The sequence below is a fragment of the Zootoca vivipara genome, chromosome Z (assembly GCF_963506605.1).
Source record: "Zootoca vivipara chromosome Z, rZooViv1.1, whole genome shotgun sequence".
NCBI classification, from domain to species: domain Eukaryota; kingdom Metazoa; phylum Chordata; class Lepidosauria; order Squamata; family Lacertidae; genus Zootoca; species Zootoca vivipara.
The window spans coordinates 38,371,890-38,399,135 of NC_083294.1; the positions used below are offsets into that span (position 1 = coordinate 38,371,890).

General features: G+C 44.0%; 1 protein-coding gene across 1 annotated transcript; it reads left to right on the top strand.

Moving 5' to 3' along the window:
- The first annotated feature begins 14,659 nt into the window (after window positions 1–14,659).
- Window positions 14,660–26,929, top strand: LOC118084336 (protein FAM199X). The gene is made up of 6 exons (XM_035113759.2): window positions 14,660–15,077; window positions 17,539–17,758; window positions 18,022–18,171; window positions 18,611–18,772; window positions 20,143–20,403; window positions 22,019–26,929. Exons 1-6 carry the CDS (start codon window positions 14,875–14,877, stop codon window positions 22,187–22,189), a joined length of 1,167 nt encoding a protein of 388 aa, XP_034969650.2. The 5' UTR covers window positions 14,660–14,874; the 3' UTR covers window positions 22,190–26,929.
- The last annotated feature ends 317 nt before the right edge of the window (window positions 26,930–27,246 follow it).

The following is a 27,246-nucleotide window of genomic DNA, read 5'->3' on the forward strand; positions in this document are numbered from 1 at the left end:
CCCAAGGAAAAGGAAATGCAAGAAAGCAAAATGGCTATCCAACGAGGCCTTACAAATAGCGGAGGAGAGGAGGCAAGCAAAATGCAAGGGAGATAGGGAAAGATACAAGAAACTGAATGCAGATGTCCAAAAAACAGCAAGGAGAGACAAGGGGGTCTTCTTAAATGAGCAATGCAAAGAAATAGAGGAAAACAATAGAATGGGGAAAACCAGAGATCTGTTCAAGAAAACTGGAGATATGAAAGGAACATTTCATACAAAGATTACCATAATAAAGGACAAAAGTGGCAAGGACCTAACAGAAGCAGAAGACATCAAGAAGAGGTGGCAAGAATACACAGAGGAATTATACCAGAAAGATATGGAGGTCTCATACACCCAGGGCCGGTGCTAGGGTTTTTTTGCGCCCTAGGCGAGATCACCTTCTGGCGCCCCCCCCCCCCGGCCAATCAACTGTTCTCTCAGCAGCCCTCAGAGGAGAATAGCTGCCTGCACATACATATTTATCCATTTGGATAAGCAGTGATCTGCATCGGACCAGCACAGGCCACCTGTGTATTGCGGGTACCCACTGATAAAAGTGGGCCTGATGCAGAACCCCCTTCTGTCTATAGTTGGACTGTGGAACCTGTTGCCCTGCAGGTGTTGTTGGGACTACAACTCCTATCCCCTCCCCATACAGTTGTCCATAAGGGTTGGGGCTGATGGGATTTATGCACAGAATCAGCCTTGCTATGATTCAAGCAAAAACCACAGGTTTCCATTTCCTCCTACTTTCGATAGGAAATATAGGAAACTGCCTTATATGGAGTGAGACCAATGGTCCATTTAGCTCAGTATTGATAACACTGGCTCTCCAGGGTTTCAGGCAAGAGTATCTCTCAGCCCTATCTGCATGTAAAACAAAAAAATTCTTTCAGTAGCAACTTAAAGACCAACTAAGTTTTTATTAGTTGGTCTTTAAGGTGCTACTGAAAGAATTATTTTACTTCGACTCAGACCAACACGGCTACCTACCTGTAACTGCATGTAAAACAGATGCTCTGTCAATGAGCTACAGTCCTCCCCAAACTTTTTTATTTGACCACAAAAGTTCAGGGGGCCTGTATTATATGAGGGTTGCAATTAAATTCTATGCAGAGTTAGCAAAACCTAATTCTCCATAGGTAATTCTAATTCTGTCCCTGGAAGGACAGATCGTGAAGCTGAGGCTCCAATACTTTGGCCACCTCATGAGAAGAGAAGAATCCTTGGGAAAGACCCTGATGTTGGGAAAGATTGAGGGCACTAGGAGAAGGGGACGACAGAGGACAAGATGGTTGGACAGTGTTCTCGAAGCTACGAACATGAGTTTGACCAAACTGCGGGAGGCAGTGGAAGACAGGAGTGCCTGGCGTGCTATGGTCCATGGGGTCACGAAGAGTCGGACACGACTAAACGACTAAACAACAACAACAAATTCTCCATAGGACTAAGGTGGTGGTTTGTTTCCTTGGGAATATAAATTATATTGCAGGGAAAGTAAAATGTGTGTGTGTGTGTGTGTGTGTGTGTGTGTGAGAGAGAGAGAGAGAGAGAGAGAGAGAGAGAGCATTTTCTTCGTTCAACTTCTTGCTGGGACTCCAAGCCTTTAGTTTTGCTAGCAGTACCTGATTTTTACTTCTGCCATAACACTGTAATTCTGTACATGCCTACTCTGAAGTAAGCTTCAGGGAGTTCAATGTGTTTATAGAATTGTGCTTTAGAGGACTGTAATGGATGCATTTGCTACCAAAATCAACGAGGGACACCTTTCTACAACCTTTATATTGTTAGGGAACAAGCCGCAAGCAAACGTGCGACACCCTGCAAGAGGAACGCGCGCGCAAGAAAACTTCCAACCAACTAGAGACTCTATATAGAAGAATGTTGTAACCCGCCCCCCCCCCCACTTAACAATGCAGAAACCTTTTCCTTGTAACTCTTCTTGCTCCCCTCCCCTCCTTTCTGCTTCTTTTCCTTTTCGTCTTTTTAGGTCAAAGTAAAGAAAGGCTGATTTATGCAATACGAAATTCCAGGAACAGGGCATAACGATTCTCGTGTGCCAGTGCGGATCCGTAGGAAGGGGATGAGCTCTTTCCGAGTGGGAAGAGTCCTTCACCCACTTACCTGGGTGCAAGAGACGTTGAACTTGACGGCTCTTACTTCTGAGTAGGCATGTATAGCAGGGCGCCGCTTGCCTCAAAAAGAGGCACTTCATCCTCCTGTCCCGCCACACAAACCTCTGTCCCCCCCCCCTTCGCTAGAGGAGGAGGAAAGAGAGTCAAACGCTTCGTTCCTTTCATGCTCTAAACTTGCTCGCGCAATAAATGCCGGGCAATACAAGCCCCTCGTTAAGTGCGGGGTTCAGGGGTCGAGCTTTCCAAAGAGGCCACCGCAGAGACACAGTGTTTGTTTGTTTGTTTGTTTGTTTGTATTTGGGGGGGGCGCTCCTCACCCATATCGCCTCCTCCATTCAATAACTGCCCTATCTCTCGCACACACCCCCTCGTCTTAATGTCAGCCGTCTTCCCGCCCCCTCCCGCCAAAAGGGCAGAGCGAGAAGAAGACTTTCCCCCTCTCAGGTCCCCTCAGTTGTCAAAAGTACTCCGGAGCGGCCAGTTCCCTTTCGCAATGTGCGCGCAGGGCGCTACTGAGGGGAAGGAACGCGCGCACCTCGCTTTGCGCCTCTGGGTTGTGCGAGCAGCTGCAGCGAAGCAGCCCCTCGAATTGGCGCAGAGGCTCTGAGGCGCGCTGGCGGTGGCCGCCTGGCTGGCTGGAGAGCGCGGAAGCCCGCTTAGTCTTGCCCCCGCTGGGCTCATGGCGCTCGGCCGGCCAGCTGGTGCCGTTGCTGCTGCGCGCTGGACGCGCGCTCAGGTTCCCCCCGTCGTGCGGCGCAGCCCTGCGCCCCCTGCAGGGCATTGCAGGCCAGGGAAGCGCCTCAGCAGCAAGCAGCAGCAGGAGGGAAAGCGGAGGACGGTGAGCGGCGGGCAGGGGGCAGGCTGGCAGCACCCCCTCCATGACGGCGCTCTAGGCCGTTGCCTAGCTCGCCTTTATGGACACTCCGGCCCTGCATACACCCCAGGTAGTGTGGTTGCTGACCTTGAGCCAGACATCTTGGAGAGTGAAGTCAAATGGGCCTTAGAAAGCTTTGTGCTTACTCTAGAGTAAATGGAGAGAAGGAGTTAAGCCAGGCATCCCCAAACTTTGGCCCTCCAGATGTTTTGGACTACAATTCCCATCATCCCTGACCACTGGTCCTGTTAGCCAGGGATCATCATCTTCAGGGCGATTCCAAAAAAGATGTCAATAATACTGCGAATCATAAATGTAAACCTAGGTCAGGTAGTCCTAAGGCTCTTTGCAACGATACCGTTTACCTTGGTTCATAGTTGTAGTTCCCTATTTTTAGAGAAGGGAGAGAGGGAGGGAGAGATTGTACACTTTCAAACTACACCTCCCAGAATGCTTTTATCGGTAAGCTCGGATGCAACAGCTGTAACAGCTGGTGGGGGCGCTGAGGGAAGCACTTCTATTCCTGCAATCGAAGAGGGCCTCCCTGCAATTATCTTATTCGGCTAGGCATAATATTAGTTCTATATATTTTTTATCTTACCATTTATAAGCCGCCTTTAAGGCCACTTACCCTCACAAGGCTCCATACATGCACCCCTCGAATAACAAATATTTCAGTATCATCCTATTTATTATACCATCTTAAGCGTAATCAAAATCAAATACCAGAAACAAAACCACCATACTGTACTAATCAATCTATCGTTCTATTTACAACCACTAATCTTTTAAATATTTATAGCCAATTAAAACAATCTCACCAACTTCTATTTTTATTGAAAAAAGATGAGTCTCAAGCACATAAGACAAGCATGTTGGATCAGTGACCCATAGTCCAGCATCCTGTTCTCACAGTGGCTGAACAGATGAAAAGGACTCCAATTTCACTCTCTCTCTCTCTCTCTCTCTCTCTCTCTCTCACACACACACACAGCACATTATCTTGATGTCTGTCCTCTCTGGTTCTCACCATATATGTAAGCTTAACGACACATACCTTGTCCCAGATTTTAGTTATCCATTCTCTCAAGAATGGTGTTCTTACCTCCTCCCCAATGAAATTCTGGCATAGGGGTGCCAACTTGAATAAAATATTGTGGGGGCCCAGGTAAGCCCCTCCCTGCATAATCAATCACACACACCGTCAGTCACACAAATCCATGATCAGTACACACACACCGTCCAAATGGGTGTCTGAATGCCCATCAACTTTGTGGGCGCCTGGTGCCCACAAGTATTATATTGTGGGTGCCGAAGCCCTCGTGGCCCCTAGGAGTTGGCTCCTAGGTTCTGGCATCAGTCAATAGATGATTAATTCCCTGTCCTCTGTGAGTACAATTTTCTTTAACATATCCAAATAGGAGAATTAAAGGGTTTCCATCACTATACCTTCCCAGAATTTTCTGGCATGAACCCCAAATATCTCAGCATTTGCAGCTTTACACCTCCAGCAGATACCACTGGCAGTTGGGTAAATTAGGCTCAGGCATTGTGGTGTTAGGTTCCTGCCATTGGTTAATTCGACAGCAGTCTCATCCCATTTAGATTCATTCCTCAGCAAGAGGGGAGAGAAGCAACAGCCCCCTTGCGGCTTTGAGGCTCAGTCTTTGCAGCAGACTGCAGCTGAGGCCACCTGATGCTGCATTTAGAAAAGGGAGGTGGGAAGAAATCACAGGAGGGTTCTGCATTTGTCCTTGGCAGCCAGAAGCAGGTTATTTGGGAGCAATGTTTTTAAAACTATTTTAAAAGCAGATTTTCCAGCAGCACAAACTCTGCATCAGACTCCACACACCAAAAAAGGAAAAGCCAAACAAATGCAAAGTGTGCCCTGTTCCTTCCTTACACCCTGAATAAGTGGTGGATTTCTCTATAGGGAGCTTGTAGCTCTTATCCACTATACATCAGGGATTCATCCATCTATGAAGCATTATCTGACCGAAGGGGAAGAAGAGGAGATTCCAGCCAGAAAGAAGAAAGTGATTTAATATGGTCTGGGGAGTTTAAGAATGGAAACTGAGAACATTCTCCCTTTCCATAATTTGTGTGTACACTCTGTCTCTGCAGTAGCCTGTAGTTTGTAGTTAAAGTGCTTACAAAAAATGCCTACACCTAATATGTTTGATTTTCGCCCACCCCAATTTTTCAAACCACACATCAGCTTTCCAACTTCGTGATGGCCTCACTCCAGTCCACATTTTTGTATCCAACTGCACAACAAACAAACGATTCACACTTTTTTCTGTGTATCCTATATAATAAAGTGCAAGTGTCTCTGCGTCCAGTCCCTGTGTCCCTGTGTCCGCGCTACTGTGCATGTGCCCCACGGACACAGGGATTGGATGCAGAGACTGGACGCACACACACGCTCTCTCCCCAACCCCCCACCTACCATTTCCCTGCAGCCACCAACCGCCGCTCCCAGCCGGACTGAGCGTTGGCGGCGGCGGCGGGGTGGGTGGGGAGAGAAAGTGCATGTGTGTGCGTCCAGCAAGGACAGGTCCCGGGGTTCGGAGAAGCGCTGCACAAGCGCTTCTCCAAACCCCGGGATGTCTCCTTCCTGTCGGTGGCTGGGGGAGAGGAAGGAAGGAGGAGGAAGGGCTGCTTTCTCCTCCTTCGTTCCTGTCCCCCTGCCGCCGACAGGAAGGACAGGTCCCGGGAGCACCGGATCGAGGAATCATAGAATCATAGAGTTGGAAGAGACCACAAGGGCCATCCAGTCCAAGCCCCTGCCAAGCAGGAAACACCACCAAAGCATTCTTGACATATGCCTGTCAAGCCTCTGCTTAAAGACCTCCAAAGAAGGAGACTCCACCACACTCCTTGGTAGCAAATTCCACTGCCGAACAGCTCTTACTGTCAGGAAGTTCTTCCTAATGTTTAAGTGGAATATTATTTCTTGAAGTTTGAATCCATTGCTCCGTGTCCGCTTCTCTGGAGCAGCAGAAAACAATCTTTCTCCCTTCTCCATATGACATTCTTTCATATATTTGAACATGGCTATCATATCACCCCTTAACCTTCTCTTCTCCAGGCTAAACATATCCAGCTCCCTAAGCCGTTCTTCATAAGGCATCGTTTCCAGGCCTTTGACCATTTTGGTTGCCCTCTTCTGGACACGTTCCAGCTTGTCAGTATCCTTCTTGAACTGTGGTGCCCAGAACTGGACACAGTACTCCAGGTGAGGTCTGACCAGAGCAGAATACAGTGGTACTATTACTTCCCTAGATCTAGATGCTATACTCCTATTGATGCAGCCCAGAATTGCATTGGCTTTTTTAGCTGCTGCATCACACTGTTGACTCATGTCAAGTCTGTGGTCTACTACTCCTATATCCTTTTCACAGGTACTGCTCTCAAGCCAGGTGTCACCCATCCTGTATTTGTGCCTTTCATTTTTTTTGCCCAAGTGTAGTACCTTACATTTCTCCTTGTTAAAATTCATCTTGTTTACTTTGGCCCAGTTGTCTAATCTGTTAAGGTCATTTTGAAGTGTGATCCTGTCCTCTGGGGTATTACCCACCCCTCCCAATTTGGTGTCGTCTGCAAACTTGCCCAGGATGCCCTCAAGCCCGTCATCCAAGTCACTGATGAAGATGTTGAATAAGACTGGGCCCAAGACAGAGCCCTGTGGCACCCCACTAGTCACTACTCTCCAGGATGAGGAGGAGCCATCGATGAGCACCCTTTGGGTTCGGTCAGTCAGCCAGTTACAAATCCACTGAATGGTAGCATTGTCTAGCCCACATTTTACCAGCTTCTTTACAAGAATATCATGGGGCACCTTGTCAAAGGCCTTGCTGAAATCAAGATAGGCTACATCCACTACATCCACAGAGGAGCCAGTCTGCAGAGTCAGCGCCCAGCATCGCCGCACGGAGCATCGCCTCCTCAATCCAGCAAGGCGTTGCTGGGTGCTGACTGCAGACCGGCTCCTCGATCCGGTGCTCTAGCGCCTGTTTATTTAACGGGCTGAACGACACTAGTAAAAGAATAAAATTGTAGAGTTGGAAGGAACCACGAAGATCAAGGATAATCTATTCCAATCCCCTGCAATGCAGGAATCTTTTTCCCAACTGGGGCTTGAACGACCATGAGATGAAGCCTCATAATTTACCAACCCAGTTATCCTGAGTTATCCTTCGGGGCCTCAGCTCAGCTGTGTTTGCAGATTGTCAGGCATGGGCGACCCTTTGGTAAGGGAAGAGTAAAGGGCTAATATAGAACTCTAATCAGTGCTAGGAATGGGAGACCTCTTTGGCTGGAACTGCTCCTTTATGTTTCATTTTTGTACACGAAGGTCTGTACTTGTGTCCAGAGATGTCTGTGGCTTTTGTAAGGACAGATTGCTTTCACCATGATACATTTTCTTCCACTCTGGGCAGATCCACACCATGCATTTAAAGCACACTCAACACACATCCCTTGTGTGAAGCCACTACCCTGATAAAATGCCAATTGCTTGATTCCTCATCAGATTTTACACAGCTTTAAATATTGAATATATATTGTTACCTGAATGGTGAGAGACCCGGGAAACTCCTTAGAATGAAGGTCAATGGTCAACGGAGACTGTGTTGTCTTTAGGATGCAGTATATGGGGTTTTTTTATACATATATAAAACCTGAACCCAGACCCTCCAAAGTGTCCCTATTTTCCAGGGGCGTCCCTGATTTAGAGAAGCAGTCCTGGTTTCTGATTTGACCCCAGAATGTTTCACTTTTCCTTAAGATGTCCCTATTTTCATTGGAGAAATTTTGGATGGCATGGAGTTATCCGACCCCCAAGCCATCGGAAAGCAATCTTATATAGGGAAGTCCATCGGTCTTGCAGTCCATCGGACTCTCAAGAGTCTCCTCCAGCACTATAATTCAAAAGCATCAATTCTTCGGCGATCAGCCTTCTTTATGGTCCAGCTCTCACTTCCAAACATCACTACAGTACTGGGAAAATGATAGCTTTAACTATATGGACCTTTGTCGGCAAGGTGATGTCTCTGCTTTTTAAGATGCTGTCTAGGTTTGTCATCGTTTCCAGAAAAGCCCCAAAGACATGTAAAAGGGGGCTTAACAGGCTAGGCTAAAACTGTTAACAAAGAGACTAGTTTGACCACTTCCTATAGACTCCCATCTTACATACATCAAGTCACAGGATTGGTGGTACCCAAATATAATCCAAACCAACTCCCCAATCCTATTATTATTTGTTTCTGTTGATTTATTGGTTTATTAATAGTCTGTATAAGATAATCTGTATTTTAATATTTGATGTTTTATTATGTTTTTATATATGCTGTAAGCCAGCCAGTGTGTTTGGGGAAACCCAGCCAGATGGGTGGGATATAAATATAAATATAAAACAACAACAACAGATTTATGTAGTGTACATTAATAGCTAATTACTTCCAGGCAATAGTTATGGGATAGCCATTGGACTTCCTTCCCACATGCTCCTTTCTCTTAGGTAAATAAAAGCTTGAAAATCATATATTGGAAGCACCTTCTCTATGAAGAAAGACTGTTTAGATCAGGCATAGGCAAACTCCGGCCCTCCAGATGTTTAGGACTACAATTCCCACCATCCCTGACCACTGGTCCTGTTAGCTAGGGGTGATGGGAATTGTAGTCCCAAACATCTGGAGGGCCGGAGTTTGCCTATGCCTGGTTTAGATTGAGAAAAAAGGAAGATGGGAGTTAGTTTATAAGACTTCTCCCTCTACTCACAATAAATGGAAACCATGGCCACCCAAATGAAAGAGATTGTCAGGCAATTCAGGACAGACAAGGGACAGAAATGATTTATCAGACAAAGTACTGTACCCTGCTATCATTTGTTTATCAAATTAACTGCCGCAGAATCTGGGAATGACCACTAGATGGCTTCCAAATGGGATTTTGAGAAATTAATGGTGGGTTTTTTATTGGTTTGCCCAATCATCAGGTGGTTTTAATGGAGAACACAGATCCCTCTATTTATGAGCAAACTTAAGAAACACCAGTACTGTAAGTACAAAAAAGCAGGGCCAGTTCTAGGTTTAAGGGACCCCATGGAAAACTAGTTACAGGTAGGTAGCCGTGTTGGTCTGACGCAGTCAAAATAAAAATAAAAAATCCTTCCAGTAGCACCTTAGAGACCAACTACGTTTGTTGTAGGTATGAGATTTCGTGTGCATGCACACTTCTTCAGATACACTGAAACAGAAGTCACCAGACCCTTATGTATAGTCAGAGGGTGGGGAGGGGTATTACTCAGGAGGGTGATGGGAATGGGTGAAGGGCTGATAGGAGTGGTAAACCTGTTGATGACTGTTAACGACTGTTAATGACTGCAATTGGTCTTGCAGGAAAAAGCAAGGGCTGAGGTGCTAAAGAAAGCTTGATCATGTATAATGAGATAAGAATCCTATGTCTCTGTTCATACCAGGTCTCTCCATGGTTTTAAGATTGCTAATGAGTTGCAATTCAGCAACTTCTCTTTCCAGTCTGTTTCTGAAAATTTTCTGTAATAAAACAGCTACTTTGAGATCTTGTATAGAATGTCCTGGGAGATTGAAGTGTTCTCCTACTGGTTTCTCTGTCATGTGATTCCTGATGTCAGATTTATGTCCATTTATCCTTTGGCGTAGGGTTTGGCTTGTTTGTCCAATATAGAGAGCTAAAGGGCTCTGTTGGCATTTGATGGCATACACAATGTTAGAAGATGATGTTGGCATACTGTGGGGCCATGTGGGTTCTCATTGCTGTGCCGCTGATCTGGAGGAACAGGTCATCACCAAATTTGAAGTGGTTTGGTAGCAGAGTTTGGTAGCAAAGTCCGCTGTGATTTTATCTAAAATGGTGTTCCTTATGGCTTGTAAACCATCGTTGTGTGGGAACAATCTTCTAACATTGTGTATGCCATCAAATGCCAACAGTGCCCTTCAGCTCTCTATATTGGACAAACAGGCCAAACCCTACGCCAGGTGCTTTTTCCTGCAAGACCAATTGCAGTAATTAACAGTTGTTAACAGTCATCAACAGGTTTACAACTCCTATCATATTATATAATCCCTACAATAACTGATTGGCAAGCAAAGATGATAGAATATTCAGAACTTGCAAGGATGACTGAGAGAATACAGTAAGAGGAAATTCTAATCAGAAATTTAGTAAAGATTGGATAATGTTCAAAGAATATCTTAAAAAGTACTGTAATAACACAAATCTCCTGACAGATTCGGATTGAATCTTGAAGTTCAAGGATATTATAGAGTAAATTTTTTCCCTGATAATTAACTGAAAATAGTAATAAATATGAAGTGCGTATACACTAGTAAGGAATAAAAAGCACAATGAGGTGAATCAGAAGTTAAAGGGTATGTAATGTCAAATGAAGTGTTGTTCTATGTAAATTGTTTTGTAATAAAGAATCTTATTAGAATAGGAAAAAAACCACTTTTATAGATACAAACCACACTCATCTAATGATGTTATACTCCTGTATTTATGTATTTTTAACATGCTGATAAAGCCTGCAGTCCTATATCCACTTAACTGCAAAAACGTTCACTTGAAAGATAGAGGTCTTACTTCTGAGCAGGATCGCAGTGAAAGATAAATGCATATTTGTATGCAAAGGTGAGCCGTAGTGGGAATTTACGCCAGCAACACAGGCTGTGTACACGTTACCGCTTACTGTGGCCTCAGTGCGCTCCCGCTGCTGTTGTTTAAAGTCCAATGCACACAGCATTAGCCACATTCCATAGGTATTCTGTAGTTTATTTCAAAATACTCCTCTTTGATACGCTTTCCCTCAAACTAGCTTCCATCAGATCCCATCAGTTTTTAAGCTGAGATGCGTACCTTTGAGACCGGCTTTGCGACACGCGATGGAGAAAGTTTCCTTGAATGGCAGTTTGATGCAGGAAAACAAATCCAGTAATGTACACTGGGTGAAGATATCCCCGCTCCTCTTTGGCGTGCCCACTGGGGTTACCACCGAATGCTGGGTTGCCCTGCATTTAAATGTGATACAGTTTTGTCCTGCATTTCAGGTCTCCTCTGTGTCTCTGCCCCCCCCCCCCCTGACAAGTTAGGGACCCTCCCCAAACGTGTGTTTTTGAAAGGGTGTGGGGAAGGTCATGTCTTTAAGCACTGAGTAGCCAGGCACAGGCAGATTTACAAATTCACGTGGAAGTGCGTGCGCACGTGTGCAGAGAATTCCAGAGGGGCTATCCTGTTGGGCTGCAAATAGGTTGCAACGGATTTCGTCAGCACCAGATGAAAATGAAAACGAAACCACCACCACCCCCCGTTTCGCCCTGTATCATGCCAGAACCAAGGTTGCACCCCTAGTACAGCTTTGTTTAAAAACAAACACCCCATATGAAACACAGTGTGTGTGTGTTAAGTCGCTATTGGGTGTGTAAGCTGTATTCACTTATTTGTACTGTATATAGAATTATGTTCCTCTTTGTACTAGCCTGGGCAATGGCAGAAATGTAAATCCTCCTCAGTTTATTAATTTATTATTCGCAACCTATTTGCTCACTATGTAGCAGCTCTAGACAACCCCACATTCAGTTCCTGGGAATCTGCGGGTAGGACTGGGCTAGGCACTGCCATTCCCCTCCCCAACCTCCCTTCAAAAATGGCGCCGAACGCCAAGGGAAGTGGTGAGGTCGGAGGTGCGCAAAGCAGGGGAGGCTGCTCTTCAGTAGACTCGGGGAAAGGTCTTCCTTTGCCCTCTTCATGCCACGCCTCTTGTGGTGTCTGGAGGCCCGTTGAATCAGGCATGACCCCTTTCCAGTTGTAACTAATTTACCCAGGACTAGCCTGGTTCCCCCCCCACCCCCTCCACTGTATACTGATGTTAAGTCGCTTGGACACCCATTCCCTCAAGGCTTGCAATTTGGCTTTAACCTGTAATCGGGGTGTATGGCATTCCTACACAGCCTTGAAAATGCTTAGGAGTTTGCAAAGCAACAAGTGGGGAAGAAAACTTAATTGCAATTTTTGCTCGGTACTGGAATTGTCCCCTGCTTGCAACTAGCTATTGAAAATGGACAGCAAAGGAATGCAAAATCTAACATGCATTGTTTCTTGCACTTAAATGATATTCGCAAGGACCCGCATTTGCATTTAGTTGCAGAACTGCTTAAAGTACGTTGGACTGCCAGGTCGCTAAATCTTCCATTCCCGGGGGACGTTCTATTACCTACAAACTCTCCCTAGCCGCCCAAAGTCCAAAATGAGAGCTATAATGTATCTCCCTTAGCTTGCCCCGACGGAGATATCACGGCACAGCAAAGACCTCTGCAAGGAACTAACATTCATATTGGCAGCCTCAAGAACGCATTCAGGAGTGGGAAGATTAGTTTTTTTTAATTAAAAAAAAATCACTGGCAGAAATGTTAGGGAAAAATGACAATTTCCCAGACAGGTTTTACAAAAACTAATGAGACAACAGGTTGCCCAATTGGGGTCCAGAAGACCCAAAATGGGCAACCTGTTGTCTCATTAGTTTTTTAAAATTAAAATACGTAGTCAATTAAAATGCATAGTATTGTAGATTACTAAGCAGATAATTGTAAAGAAGTGAATTAGTCATAGTTAGGTGAACCAATATTTTTCTATTTATTTTTTTCCATCAATGCAGTTGCACCCAGTGCAAAATAGTAATAGATATGCAAGATATGCATCAACCCCAACCCCAAAAGTCTCTGCAGACAATAAACTCTTGTTTTCTTCTCCTGTAGGTCAGCACTAATTGTGCTAAGAATGCAGTAAACTAAACATTCAAATATCATAGAATCTAGAAGCGGGAACTATAGTAATATCCCTGCATATGTCTTCCTGCTTCAGGTGAATAGCTTGCAGATTTGCAAGCTCCAACAAACAGTGGAATTTTTGTCCTACTTCCCTGCAGCTGGCATTTTTTGTTATTTCGAAAAACCTGATGGATTCCTTTCCAGTTGTGGCCACAATTTCCTGAAGAACACGGAGAAATTGCTGAGGGCTCTGGTTCCATTCTTTTTACTCCTCTTCATCCTGGTGGCCACTTGGTTGACTATCCACTTCCCCGAAGAGCTGCTGCTCTGGAGTTGTCTTCAAATCGCACTGCAAATTTGCTGATGGAAGCAGCAAATCGTACTGAGGTGAGGCTTCAGACGAGGCTTCCCGATAGCTAGAAGAGGGCTGCTCCTCACTGGGCACTTCTGGATTTGACTTTCTCACTTCCTTTTTCGGTTCGAAACTCTGGTAGGAAGATTGAGTAGGAAACATTTCGGCACTCACGGTCAGACTCTGCTCCCCTCCTGCCTTCCTTTTAGTAGCTGCTGCCGCCTCCGCCTCTGGAGCCACAATTGGTTGATCCACAAGTGAAGGGAGGTCGAACATAGCCAGTTCACTTTCTGAAGGAGCAGAGAAGTGACTCGATATGACTCCTTCATTGTCATCAAAAAGTCCAGCAAACGGGTTCTCGCAATAGCAGCCCCCTTCGAAAACGCCAAGCACGTTGTCTTCACATTCCATGAGAGTAGTTTGCTCTATCGGTTTGAAGAGAAAGCAGTCTATGGCACTGTCGTCTCCAGCAAACGGGATCTCGCAAAAGCAGCCCCCTCCGAAAACACCAAGCACGGTGTCTTCACATTCCATGTCAGAAGTTTGCTCTCTCGGGTTGATGATAAAGCAGTCTATGCCACTGTCGTCTCCCATTAGCTCAGTGCAACCAGTTCCAAGATCAACCCCAAATATATTTCCCTGAAACGTAGGGGTGTTCTCCAAGTTTTTGTCCATTGTAATGTTGTTTTGGTGCAAGCTGAGCAGCGGAGTCAGTTCAGCCTCACTTAGCTCCTGCAACGGCTCCTCAAATAGGGTGTTCTCCAAGTTTTCGTCCATTGTAATGTTGTTTTGGTGCAAGCTGAACTGCGGAGTCAGTTCAGCCTCACTTAGCTCCTGCAACGGCTCCTCAAATAGGGTGTTCTCCAAGTTTTCGTCCATTGTAATGTTGTTTTGGTGCAAGCTGAGCTGCTCAGTCAGTTCAGCCTCACTTAGCTCCTGCAACGGCTCCTCAAATTCGAAGATTTCTGGTAAGGTCATAGCGTTGTATCTGGATTTTCCGGCTCTGGGCAAATCAATCCCCTTCCTCACAGCGCATTACGAGCCTCTTCAATAAAGTACGTTAGCTTTTTATTGTAAACCCAGTAGCACCCAGTAACAGGTGTGCTGAAGCCTTAAAGCGTCCCTCCAAACCAGGAGAGATACTTTGTTTCACACACCTCTCCTGCTTGCAAAAGCCTGCAGCTAGCCAGACCGCGGCCAGTGGCATTAATTGAGCACCCATGGCTCTAAATTTGCAGCCCTCTAGTCCTGCAAATACTCTCGCGGAACCCACGTTCTCCGAATTCGCTCTATTTTTTAAAGCTCCAGTTTCAACGCCCACCCGAGCTGGCCGCACCCCCTGCCATTGCCCGCCTCCAACGGCAGAGGGCACTGCAGGGAGGGAGAAGGAGACGGCCTTTCTTCTTTCTATCCCCCCCCCCTCCTAGGGGCGCGCGCTCAGCGTATAGCCTTGCGGCTGAGGGATTCGGAAGCTGACGATAGAGGCTTCCGGTCCGAGCGACCGCTGGATCGCTGACTGGAGGCTCCGTTCGGAAGCCGGGAGTAATCGCGGAGGAGAATCGCTTTCGTACCCTTTCCCCGTTATGGCTGCTCGGCTGAGCCTTCCCGTCCGCAGGGCAACGGGAGCCTGAGGAACGCGTAGGTCCCGCCGCCTCCGCCGCCTGCCTCTCGGCCGCCTCCGCCATGGCCGGCGAGGAGCCGCAGAAGTTCCTGGCCCCCGACGAGCCCAACGCCCTCCTCTTCTCAGCGCCGCCCCGCGCACACGGTGCTGGTGGCGGCCTCGGCCTGTGCGATGAGGGGTCCGCCTGCCTGGACGTCAGCGACTTCGGCTGCCACCTCTCGTCCTGCCACCGCACGGACCCCCTGCGCCGCCTCCACGCCCACAGGCAAGAACGGGGGCGGGGGGGGGGCGGCGAAGAGTGGGCGGGGAGTGTCTCCAGGTGGTATTGGGGCCCCGTCCCCCGCCTACCTCGCAGGGTTGTTGTGGAGGCTGACGGAAAATGGAGAGTCGTGGGAGTTCGAAGTGACCCCAAAGGGTCGTCGACATGGGTGTGAGGTGGTGAGGATCATGCTCGCCCCGAATAGTTTCTCTCCCCCCACCTCCCAGGCTTGGGAAGCTGTGGGGGAAAGTTAGATGTTTCCTTGTGGGAAGCCCGAATGCCTATTGTAACACCTTTCCTATCTGGAAGAATGAATTGAGGGGTTATCTTTTCATATCTTCTTTTGCTTCAACATCTAAAAGTCCTCCGCAAAAGGAAAAAAAAAACTCCTGTAGTATTTAATAATGCAACATTTCCAGTAGAAGCCACTATTTTTGTTTTGGTTTTAATGATTTCCTATTGGTAAGAATGAAGGTAGGAGAATTTTCTCCATGGGTTATTTAAACCATGCACTGCAAGGCACATCTCAACACAAACTAATGGAGAAGGGGGCGGGGACTTGGATGCTGGAGCAGTGCCTGGTTTCTGAGAAGTTTTAGGGGTGGGGGATGTGGCAGACGGTTGCGACAATGGGAGTAAGCGAAATGGCTAAGCCAGTGTGGTAGCTGGGTAACCTTGGGCTAGTCACACTTATTTGAAGTCTCTCAGCCCCACGTACCTCACAGGGTGTCTGTTGTGGGGGAGGAGGGGGAAAGGAGATTGTTAGCTGCTTTGAGACTCCTTCGGGTAGTGATAAAGCGGGATATCAAATCCAAACTCCTCTTCTTATCTTCTTAAGAGAGCCAGGCTAGGGCATGGGTTTGAATCCGATGGAATGGATGGGATTGGGAGAAGCGTGCACACTGCTTTTAGCTCTTTGGAGGAAAGGAGGAAGTTCAAATGTAAGAGCCAGGCCGAATACGCAGTGCCTGGCTGGGATGGTACCAGTCACAACCGCATTGTAGACTGAAAAGCACATGGTGTTTGTGTGCAAGGAGGTTAAGAAGACTGCTGGGAGTGAGGGGACTGTACAGTATGGGCTTTTAAAAAAAGTTTTATTAATAAAACTAAGGAGAGAAGGGACGAAATACTAACATATTGGCTTCAATGGTTGAGGCTGAGTAGAAGCTAGGTAGGTTTGCCACTTCTTTTTTCAATCACCTGCTAGGCATGCAGAAAATTAATAGGCAGAGCTGTTCCCATTGCTGATATATCTGCAAGGGAAAGTGTCATTTGTTCATTTTTTTATTTGCAGTACTGCTGTTCAGGTGCACAGGAGCAGGGCCAGAAGAGAAGGTGGCAACCCTTGCAGTGGGTAGAGATAGCAGCTTCTTTTCTAGCAGGGCTGCTGTGCCTTTAACATATTCCCATGGAAGCCTTTTGCACTGTTAATATTTGCACACTAAGCAAGTTTCTGTGCCATTAATATGTTTCCTGACAAGCATAAATTTAAGAAGTTCATTTCTTTTTTTTGTAGCAGAGTGAAGGCTGCCCTGTCTTGTATCTGCCTGTTATGTAGGTACAGAACCTCTGATAGAGAAAATAAACAATAGTAAACTTCAGAAGGGTTCATGGCGGCCATAGAAATCAGTGGGACATTATTCCTTGCTTTTTTGCCTGTTGGATCCCTGAAGCAGTTTGAAACACACAAATTGCAAGATAAATACTTATAACATTAAAGCATTATACAATACTCGGGTATTTGCTTGGAGGGGGGTTCTTGTTTTTTTATCTTTATTTTAGGTCTGATTATGATTTATGTGGAAATTTTTCAATTTGGTCATGTACTTTTAATTTTTTATTTATTGTTTATGACTACTTTTCTTTGTAGTTGAGCTCCCCCCCCCCCATTTTGCAAGCCGCCATGAGCAGGGTTTGAATTCTGGAAAGGCTGCTTACGAATAAAACCGTGTATGAATGTAAACAATTTCAGTTTACAGTTACTAACACATCTGGATGCAGCAGCATATTGAGACCTGTGAAGTTCATTTGAAAAAGAGCTGCATTTACTTGTTTTCTGAAGCCCGGAAAGCTGCTAAGCTTGTGGGATAATGGAGTTTATAGATGGGGTACCATTGCTTAAGAAATATTAACTAGAGGTCTGACAGGGCTTATTTTGTCATCCTTTGAGGCCGTTGTCTGGCTCACTGTGAACTGAACATGAACAGTCCCTAATCTGCCATGTACCCTTTGCTGCCCCATAAATGGTGCATATTTTAAATGGCTACTTTGAAGCTCAATGCAAGACATGGGGATAACACACCTTGCTTACTGCATGTTATTGTGCTCTCTAGGTCTTAAGCAGATACCTGTCAACAGCTGTTCATCCTGGTGCTTATGTTAGCTGGCTTTTAATTCTAAGTAAGCTAGCAACATTGAATGTTACTGAAATACCGAGGTCAAATGTGACTGCCATTCTGTTTTGCAGGTGGAACTTGACTTCGTGTGGCACTAGTGTAGCCAGCTCTGAATGCAGTGAAGAACTGTTTTCGTCTGTCTCTGTCGGTGACCAGGATGACTGCTTCTCACTTTTGGATGATCAGGACTTGACATCTTTTGATTTGTTCCCAGAGGGTAGTGTCTGCAGCGATGTCTCTTCTTCCATTAGTACATATTGGGACTGGTCGGACAGTGAATTTGAATGGCAGGTAAAAATGCTTTTATAGGTTGTCCTGTGCATTAATAAACTGCCTGGTCTGTATAACAACATTGAAAGCACTGTGCTTCCAACTAGTCAGTAGCCATAAGCCAATGCTACTTTTCCAAACACAGTTGGCTCCCATGTAGGTGTGTTAGGACTGAAGCCTTAATTTTCCGTATTTACTTCTAGTGTTTTAGTTTGTTGCTGAACGTTGGACTGCATTGCTTCATTCTGAAATTGATCGGATATATGTATTTTTATGTCTATAAGTTGCCTGGCAGTGACATTGCAAGTGGAAGTGACGTGCTTTCTGATATCATACCCAGTATACCAAGCTCTCCCTGCATGCTTCCAAAAAAGAAAAACAAGCACAGGAATCTTGATGAACTTCCATGGAGTGCAATGACGAACGATGAACAGGTAAAACCTTTTTGCATTTGTAACAGTAAGTGCTAATTCCCTTAATTATATAGAGAAGGTTAATTTCTCAAGTTTTATTTTCCTGTGATGTTATCCAAGGTTTCTTGAATTGTGAAAGAGATGACATTTATACCCTGCCTCCATCTAATAAAAATGTTTTTAAGGAAACTCTGAAGGCGATCCATAATAGACTAAAAAGAGGATAAAGCATAAGTAGCAGATAGCAACTGGTAGGAAAGGATTGGGGAGGACAGACAGTGAGGCTTGGCTTGTTGTCTAATGAGAGCAGAGATGAGGCTACCCAAATTTCTCTGAGAAGGTCAATCCAAAGGCAGGAGGCTACAACCAAGAAATCCCTGTCCTCCTCTCACAACACATCTCCCTTTGAATGTGGAATTCTCAGTGAGCATCATTGGTAACTAACTACATGTTTTCTTAGGTGGAATATATTGAATATCTGAGTCGTAAAGTCAGCATGGAGATGGGGCTTCGAGAGCAGCTTGACATCATTAAAATTATTGATCCCACAGCTCAGATTTCTCCTACAGACAATGAGTTTATTATCGAACTGAATTGCCTCACTGATGAAAAGCTGAAACAGGTATGTGAGCTTGAGATTCTTTTTAAACCAACTCTCTTATTCTGGTATGCATGATTTTGCTGCATACTTCTATAAACAGTAACAATTAGTTGTTAATTTAAGGCAACTGAAAGACTTAATGCATTTTATTTTGGAATGACCTCCCATAAGGTAGAGCCCTCTTTGTTGGGCCCCTCAAGAGTAAGAATGCATACTTCTACAATTGTGTCAGGGTTGTTCCATCCCTTCCGTTCTCCATCATATTTTGTTGTTGTTACTCATTTGTGTTTACTTGAAAACATTTCCACCATACCTTACTTAATAAAGAGATACTTATTAAAGGTAGTGGCCTGTGGATATCCTCGTCCATCAGCATACTCTCTGGAGATGGGGATACTTGAGTATCCTGGTCCCAGGCTACTTAGGGCTTTAAAGTATATTGAAAACCAGGGAAAGCCATTGGTTTTGGTATGTGAGTACAACTCTTGGGTTTTCATTTCTTTCTGCAGCAGAGTTCCTTTTACAGAAAAGTTTTCCTGCATCTTCTATTTCTTTGCAGCAGCAGCAGCAGCATTGCAGCTCTTAGTGAAATTCTCATTACAGGAATAAACACCATTTGGTTCTGTTTCTTAGAGTCTTTATTATTTACAAAACTTTACACTGGTCATTTAATATAGAAAACAAATAAAGCAACACAATCTTTTTCTCTTTTAGCTATCCGGCCCGAGACCTAAGGCTGACTCCTTCACATACTCATTTACACTGACCCAGACTTAGCTGAACACCTGTTGCTGGGGAAATTTTCTTTTGCCTAGCAACCTGCTCAAGACCATTTTCAAAAGTTTCTTCTAGAATATTCCAACAATTGGACCTGGTAAAGCACCTGTGTGTCTAGTAGGGTTCCCCCTGTAGTTGCTTTTAAAACCAACTGATGTTTCTGAACAATCTTCATATAGCATCATGTGGACCATACAACAATAATGCAGTAGATATTCAAAGCAGTATCATACTACTTTAAACAGTCATGGCTTTCCCCCAAAGAATCCTGGGAACTGTGGGGTGTTGTTTTTTAAGGGTGCCGAGAATTATTAGGGGATTCCATTTCCCCTCATAGAGTTGCAATTCCCAGACTTCCTTGGGGAAAGGAATTGATTGCTTAACCACCTAGGAATTTTAGTTTTGTGAGGGGAACAGGAGTTTTCCTAATAATTCTCGGCACCCTTAACTAACTGCAGTGCTCAGGATTCTTTGGGCAGAAGCCATGATTAAATTGGTATAATAGTGCTTTGGATGTTATTGTGTGGATGTGGCCTCAGTCTTTTGAAAGCCAGGTGTATCCAAGCGCTTGCCATTTCGACTCTTTGCCTTGACTTCCTTATTTGTGTGTTTAGGTCAGAAGTTATATCAAGGAGCATGGCCCCCGGCAGCGGTCTGCAAGGGAGAACTGGAAGCGAAGCGGCTACAGTTGTGGGAGTGCCAGTGGAGTGAGCGGTGCCAGCGCCAGCAGCAGCAGCGCCAGCATGGTCAGCTCAGCGAGCAGTAGCGGTTCCAGCATTGGCAACTCTGGTACAAACTCCAGCGCCAACATGAGTCGGGCTCACAGCGACAGCAACTTGTCTGCAAGTGCTGCAGAGCGAATCAGGGATTCAAAAGTAAAGCTTCAGATTCAGATGGACTTTAAAAAAAACCTTATTAATATACTTGGAATCATTACAGTTAAAATGTAAATGCATTTACATGTTGCAAAAGCTCGATTAATGTTACTTTTTGAGGATTCCAGAGAAAAGGGTAGCCCCTGGTAGGTAATTTGCAGCTTAATGAGCTCTAGCGCGCTTTTATTTTGCCATCAGATTTGGAAGTATGGAATAAGAGCTAAAACAGCTTAAACAAACAAGTTCAATATTTGTTAGCATTGTGGACAGTTTAAATTTGAAATATTAGCATTTTCAGTATAGCACCATCAATTTCAATTACTCATATTTCTTCAGGAAAGCCTAGGATACTCCTGATCCCAAAGGAAAACTAGCTATTAACTTTGGATTGTAGTCAAAGAAAATGTCATCAAGATTTCTCTTTTTTGTTTTCTTTTTAAATTTTTATATCTATACAATCAAAGGTGAAGGAAAGCGGCCATTCCCAAGTCCAGTCATGTTATGAACCATAGAAAATAATAAATATGGTCTTACATTGTTGTTAAATTTATAGCTCCAAAAAAGAAATCGTTGGTTTTTTGGATTTATATACCACCCTTCTCAAGATGCCCAGGGCAGCAAAGAGATATGCAACTTTAAAAAAAGAAAGAAAACAAAGCAAAAACATTCTAAAACAGTTTAAAACATTATGAAACCAGTTACAGTTACATTCTTCCATCCCATGATTACAGGGTTCCCAGAAACAATATTCTTCAGCCACCAAATGTCTGGGCAAACAGAAATGTTTTCAAATTCCTCCTGAAAATTAATAATTGTAGAGACAAATGTGCCTCACTAGGGAGGCATTCCAAAGCCAGGGAGCCACCACTGAAAAGGTCCTGTCACCCATCTTGCTATAAATCTGCTTTCATGCAATTATGTAAAGAGTCTTTTCTCATTGAACTTTGTGTAGGGAGGATAGAGTTAGCATATCACTGTGGGCGGAGCCTTCCAGCATCATCAGATTATTGCCATATGTAGCTGAAGTTTATGAGGCATGTAGAAGAGGGTTCCTCTCTTCCTCTTCCATCCCAGTATCTTCGTTAAAAGATGATTACCTGAAAATACTGGATTGGTTTTTGGCTGTATACACAACATCTGTTTAAAGAACATCTCCCCACCCTAGTTGGAACTGTAGTTCAGAGCTATGATGCTCAGTATCCTTTAAAAATATATATTATTTATTTATTTATTTATTATTTATACACCGCCCATCTGGCTGGGTTTCCCCGGCCACTCTGGGCGGCTTCCAACAAATACCAAAACACATTAAAATATCACAGATTAAAAACTTCCCTAAACAGGGCTGCCTTTCGGTGTTTTCTAAATGTCAGGTAGTTGTTTATCTCCTTGACCTCTGATGGGAGGGCGTTCCACAAGGCGGGCGCCACTACCGAGAAGGCCCTCTGCCTGGTTCCCTTAACAAACTACAGTTCCCAGAATTCTTGGGGGAGGGGTGCTTTAAATGTATTGTGTGTGCGAAGTCCTAGTTAAATATGTGTCTTGTTTTACAGTGGTGTGCACAGTTTTGTGTAGAGACTGGGATTGACTTTGGCCATTTCCTTTATTTTGACAGAAACGTTCTAAACAGCGCAAGCTTCAGCAAAAGGCTTTGCGCAAGAGGCAACTGAAAGAGCAACGGCAGGCTCGAAAGGAGAGACTGAGTGGTTTGTTTCTTAACGAAGAGGTTCTTTCTTTAAAAGTCACTGAGGATGACCATGAAAGAGATGTGGATGTCTTGATGTGACAGGGTTGATTTATTATTATTATTATTATTGAAAAATCAGTGTTCTTTCTAAGCCTTAAGCCTATTATATTGTTTACATACACTTTTACCAAAATTTTGATTGGAGCTGGGACTAGTTAGCCTGTGTCACTCATCTATAGTTTAAAAGCAAAAAAAGGCATGTCATAAGAGATTAAGAGAATACTTTAAAAAAAGAAAAGGAAACTAAGGATAATTCATTTTGCTTTCAAATATCTGTGAGTACTCTACTGAAAAGTTTTCATTTTGTTTGTAATTCCGCCTTAACCTGATAGATATAACATTTGTTCTTTGGGTAAGAGTATTTCCTCCTCTACCCGCTTTTTTGCCTGAATGGCTTAATGCTATTTTCTTTAAAAAACAAAACAAAGAACTGCAAGTCCATTAATAGTTATTGGGTGATATATTCTGCCAGTGGACCTGGCAGGATTGCCCTTTCTTCTCCTCCCTCCGTACCCTCCCCATCTTCTCTGAAGGATCCCTCAGTTTTTGCAGAGCAGATTTGGGGAGTGTTGGGGAGGGCTGCAAGGGCAAGTTCTCTTTGCACAAGCAAGACACTACAGTTTGACATCGCACATTTTTGTTCCTACTGCAATCATATCAAGGCTTTAAGGCTAGATTTATTGAAATAATAATAATTATTTATTAAATTTTTATTTCGCCCTATGCCCATAGAACTCAGGACGGTTAGCAACATAAAAATTACAATTAAAAAGAATACATAATAAAAACAAAACAATACCCAGTAATCCCCCCATGACTGGGGAACCTTTTAAGCCAAATGCACCCCATGAGTAACGTATACGTGGCCCACAAGGGACTATTAAACCCGCGTTTCTGCTTGCCAGGGAATGCAAAACCAGGCAGACAGAAAGTGCTTGCAAGTGCCTGTCAGGCCATGAAATATGGCTACATATAGCCGGGTGGGTCACTCATGGTGTGCAGGCCTGATGTGGTGTTACAAAGCAACAGGACAATCTGGTGAAGGAAACTCCTAGAAACAAATTCACATTTCCTTCCTCTAGATGCATGTGTCTATATGTTCCAAATCACTGTAGTGTCATGTGCCTTAAAATTTATTTGAGACCTTTTCTTTAAAGTGAAGGTTTGGAGGAGAACATTGCAAAATTGAAATAAAGCAGATCACATTTTCCTGATGTTCTGAAGTCTTTCAAAATATGTTTTGTTTTCAAAGCCCTGTTCAGCTTTTTTGTGTGGGGGAAAGGCAACGGTTGAGAGATTTCCATCTTGACCGTATGTTTTTGCGTAAAACTATATTTCTTTATTCGGTTTAATGGGAAAGTGATCTCATTTGGTTAACATTTATGAGTGGTTTCATGACATTATTTTCTATAACAGAGTTAAGCAGGTGTGTTTAAAAGACCCGTTTCATGCTTTTAACCATGGTTTCTGATCTTGGTTCTTTTGCATAAACCATGGTTAAAAGCAAATGTAGTTCCCAACTCAGGTGAAAGTGGCAAACTCTGGTTAGCTTAAAACTGAAGTGGAGGTTACTGATCTCTGTACGGCCACACAGGATAAAGAGATAGAAGTGGGGAGCAGGTTCATGCATGTAATGCTAAGCTGTAGTTTAATGTTTCTGAATCACATCTAACTTTTAGGAACAGAAGATACTGTGGGTGAATTTCAAGTAGTTTCAAGTGTTGGACATTCACTAGAGAAAGGGATTTCTAGTTTAAAAGCGGTTCTTAATGATGTGATACTCCTGGCTCTAATTCTAAAAAATTTCTACAAAAGCCTTGTTTCATTAGGCAATCACACACAACACACACACACCCCTCCCCCAAAGAGGGAAACATTTGTTTTGAAGTAGCTCATAGCTCACAGGTGAAACACTTTGGAGTAAATGGGATAAGACAACAGCCTAAAACTCAGCATTATGACAAAATTTTTGAGTGCTTGATCCATTTTGCCTACCTCCTAGATCTTGAATTTTGTAGCTGCATTTTATTGAGCACATAATGTACTGTGTTTAAGGTGCCTCTCTAAATTGAACACTCTGGTCACTCAGTGAACATCCAGTTTGAATTAAATTAGCATTATAAGTGAAAAATGGAGCTATAGCCGAGCCCCCACCCCATTTATACACACTTGTTATAGAATGGAAGCAAGTTGGGGGATCTGCTTGGTAGACTTTTGCCTGGGTCCTATTTATCTTGAATGCTTTATAAGATGCATAAATAATTTAACTAGTGCAAGTGAGAAATACACAATTCACCTTCTATGGAATTGCTTATCTCACAAAGCTTAGAAGGAGCACTGAAAACTTGATTGGAAAAAAGTTGTTCTCTTAGCCTAATAAGAAGATCTGTTTTACATCTTGTTCTTGCATCTGCATTGGTTTCATTTTATGCTAGAAATTTTTTGACTGAAACAAAGCAATGACATTTGTGTAAAGCAGGATATAGGATGCTATACCCTGGTTCTGTTCAAAATGCTTGCTGAAGTTGGTGAACTCAACATTTAAGATGATCTTGTGGCTCGCAATAAGTTTTTGTTTTCTTTTTCTGTATGTTGGTCAGAGAAAATCATAGAGAATTTCTCACACAAGTATTACATCAGATTGTAAATATGACTTAAAACCTCCTTAAGGCTGGTGTAAAGTACTTGTAGAAAATCTTATAGGACATTAGCCAATTTTTTTTCTAATGCTGAAACAAAAGGACCTGTTAGTGTTCATATTTTCCCCACCCCCTTGGCACACCTGCCTTCTAAATATTAGCAAGCTGTTGACTCCTTTCTTTTTGCAAACAGGTTTTCCCAGTAGATCAGATTCTCATGACTTATCTGGAAACCCTAACTTGTGGGTGACTAGCCTGTGGCCCTCCATATGTTGTTGGGCTGAAACTCCGCTCATCCCTCAGGCTGATGGAAAGTGAAGTCCAACCACATCTGGTGGATGCACAGTTTAGCCACTTCAACATGTTCCATCTTGGATCAGTAGTTTTATACTCCCTGTGTCTTGCAGATTATTTTGGATTATTATTTGTCATGTTGGTCAAAATCAGTGGAGCAGGGGGGCAATTAACATTATAACCTTAGCTGTTATCAGATCATGTGCATCTTACTGGATCAGAATGCATTGGGGGGGGGGGAGAGATTAGAGAGATGCAGGGAGCATCAAATATGTTCTGAAACATGGTTGAGAGTTGCTTCGTAAGGGCCAATGGCATTGGCATTCTGAGGGTGTGTGCTTCATAACCAAAGCAAAGAAGATGTTTACCTTTGGCAATATACTTCAGATGGTCTTAAATACAAATAGATATATTAAATCTGGACTATTTTCCAGGTTCTCTGCAAAAGTGTATTGTATGCTGAAATGCACATGTACATACAACTGTTTGCTGTACATTCTGTATCTACTCACTATGATGTTTGTGGAAAACTCTGTTCATTCTTTATTTTTTGATGTTGTGAAGGTTTTTCCCAATAGGGTGCTGTTTTACTTTTCTCCCCCTTAAGCCCTTAATTGTAGTTTAAATTAGTGGATATGATAGTTTTGAATAACATTAAAAAGAAACATAATAATGCAACTACATGTGTTCAATGTCATACTTGGATTGCTCCTACAGATAAATGGATTATTTATGTGTATTATACAGTCATTGCATATGGTGCTTTGCAGAGTGAGTCAGGAAACACAGATAGATCGCTGTTCTCAAGAAGCTTACAACCTGATTCCTATCAAGTCAGACCATTCACTTACCGTATCAAGTTCAGTATCATCATGGATTGGTAGCAGCTTTACAAGGTTTCTGCAGTGCTCTTCCTATTGTCTTTAATTGCAACACCCTTTCCCAGGGACAGGGACTGGTGGAAATGACAGCATTGGTGTGTCAGCATGGGTCCTACCAAGGTCCTCAACCTTGACATCTACCCAACAGCACCAACTACTTAATGCAGCTAGAAGGAATTTTTTAAAATGTGCTGTACTGTACTAAGTTTTTGTCTTAATTTGCTTCCAAGCACCTTTGGTTTCCACTAGAGGGCATGCTGCAACCACACAAATAGTAGGCCCTTGGTTTAAAAAGCAAAAGTTATTGTATCAAGTAGGTGCAGATAAAAAATTTCTGGAATGCAAAACCACTCAGCAGAATTTTAGAGAATGTCGAAGGTAAAGTAAATCACTTTACATTAACAGATGATAAAATGTATATATGATGGCTAGTGCATCCACCCCGGACATGCTTGTGTGGACCATCCTTTAGATATCAAATGATGTGTGTATTAGCTTAAGGATCCTTTGAAGATGATACTGGGCAGCTTCTGTAAGTGAAGGCTAAAGGGTGTTTTAAAACATGTTCTAGCAAAATGAGATCATACTCTACTGGTGGCATCTAATTAACGTGCCAAATACGAAGTCTGAAAGACAACATATCTAGATCTGGAGGCCATTTAGTTCAGCACCCTGCCTGATAGTGTCCAGTAGCTCCTGTTTTAAGACCAGTTCCCAAACTCATCGTACCCGCTGGACCACTTACAAATTGGTTAATGATGATGATGATTGCCTTTTGTAGCTATTGTAATGTACTGTGCTCAATGGCTCATGGTTTTTAATAATTTTTTAATTGTCTTCCCCAGTGGTGCGGTGGCTCCGGGGGACGGAGCCGAATCGCAGCGGGCGCTGCTTGCCCCCACCTGCCTTCCCCGAGCCAAGGGGAAAACAGGCAGGAGCAGCCGCCGCACCGCCACGTTTCGGCTCTGCCCCCCTGGCAAAGGAAAATTAGCTGTCAGCTTCCCGCGCTGACAGCTGATCTTCCTTTGCCGCTTTCTATGGCTGCGCTTCGTAAGACGAAGCGGCGGTCAAAGAATTCTGAGAACTGTAGTTTGTTGTGGGTGCTGGGAATTATAGCTGTGTTTTGGCTGAGATGCAGATGTTTTGGCTGAGTTGCAATAAGAGCCCAGGATTAGGCACTAGGTTAGCATCTCCCAAATTATTGATCCCCTTGGGGTTGATGGGACACTGCAGGAGTTGAATAAGGACATGAAACAGTTACTCTGCCACTGAGATGCAGCCC

What these genes read in the sequence shown, in the direction of transcription:
- LOC118084336 (XM_035113759.2), top strand. Translation starts at nt 14,875, where the DNA reads ATGGCCGGCGAGGAGCCGCAGAAGTTCCTGGCCCCCGACGAGCCCAAC. An exon ending in ACAGTGAATTTGAATGGCAG is followed by an intron (nt 17,759 to 18,021) that starts GTAAAAATGCTT and finishes TATGTCTATAAG; the next exon opens with TTGCCTGGCAGTGACATTGC. An exon ending in CTGATGAAAAGCTGAAACAG is followed by an intron (nt 18,773 to 20,142) that starts GTATGTGAGCTT and finishes TTGTGTGTTTAG; the next exon opens with GTCAGAAGTTATATCAAGGA.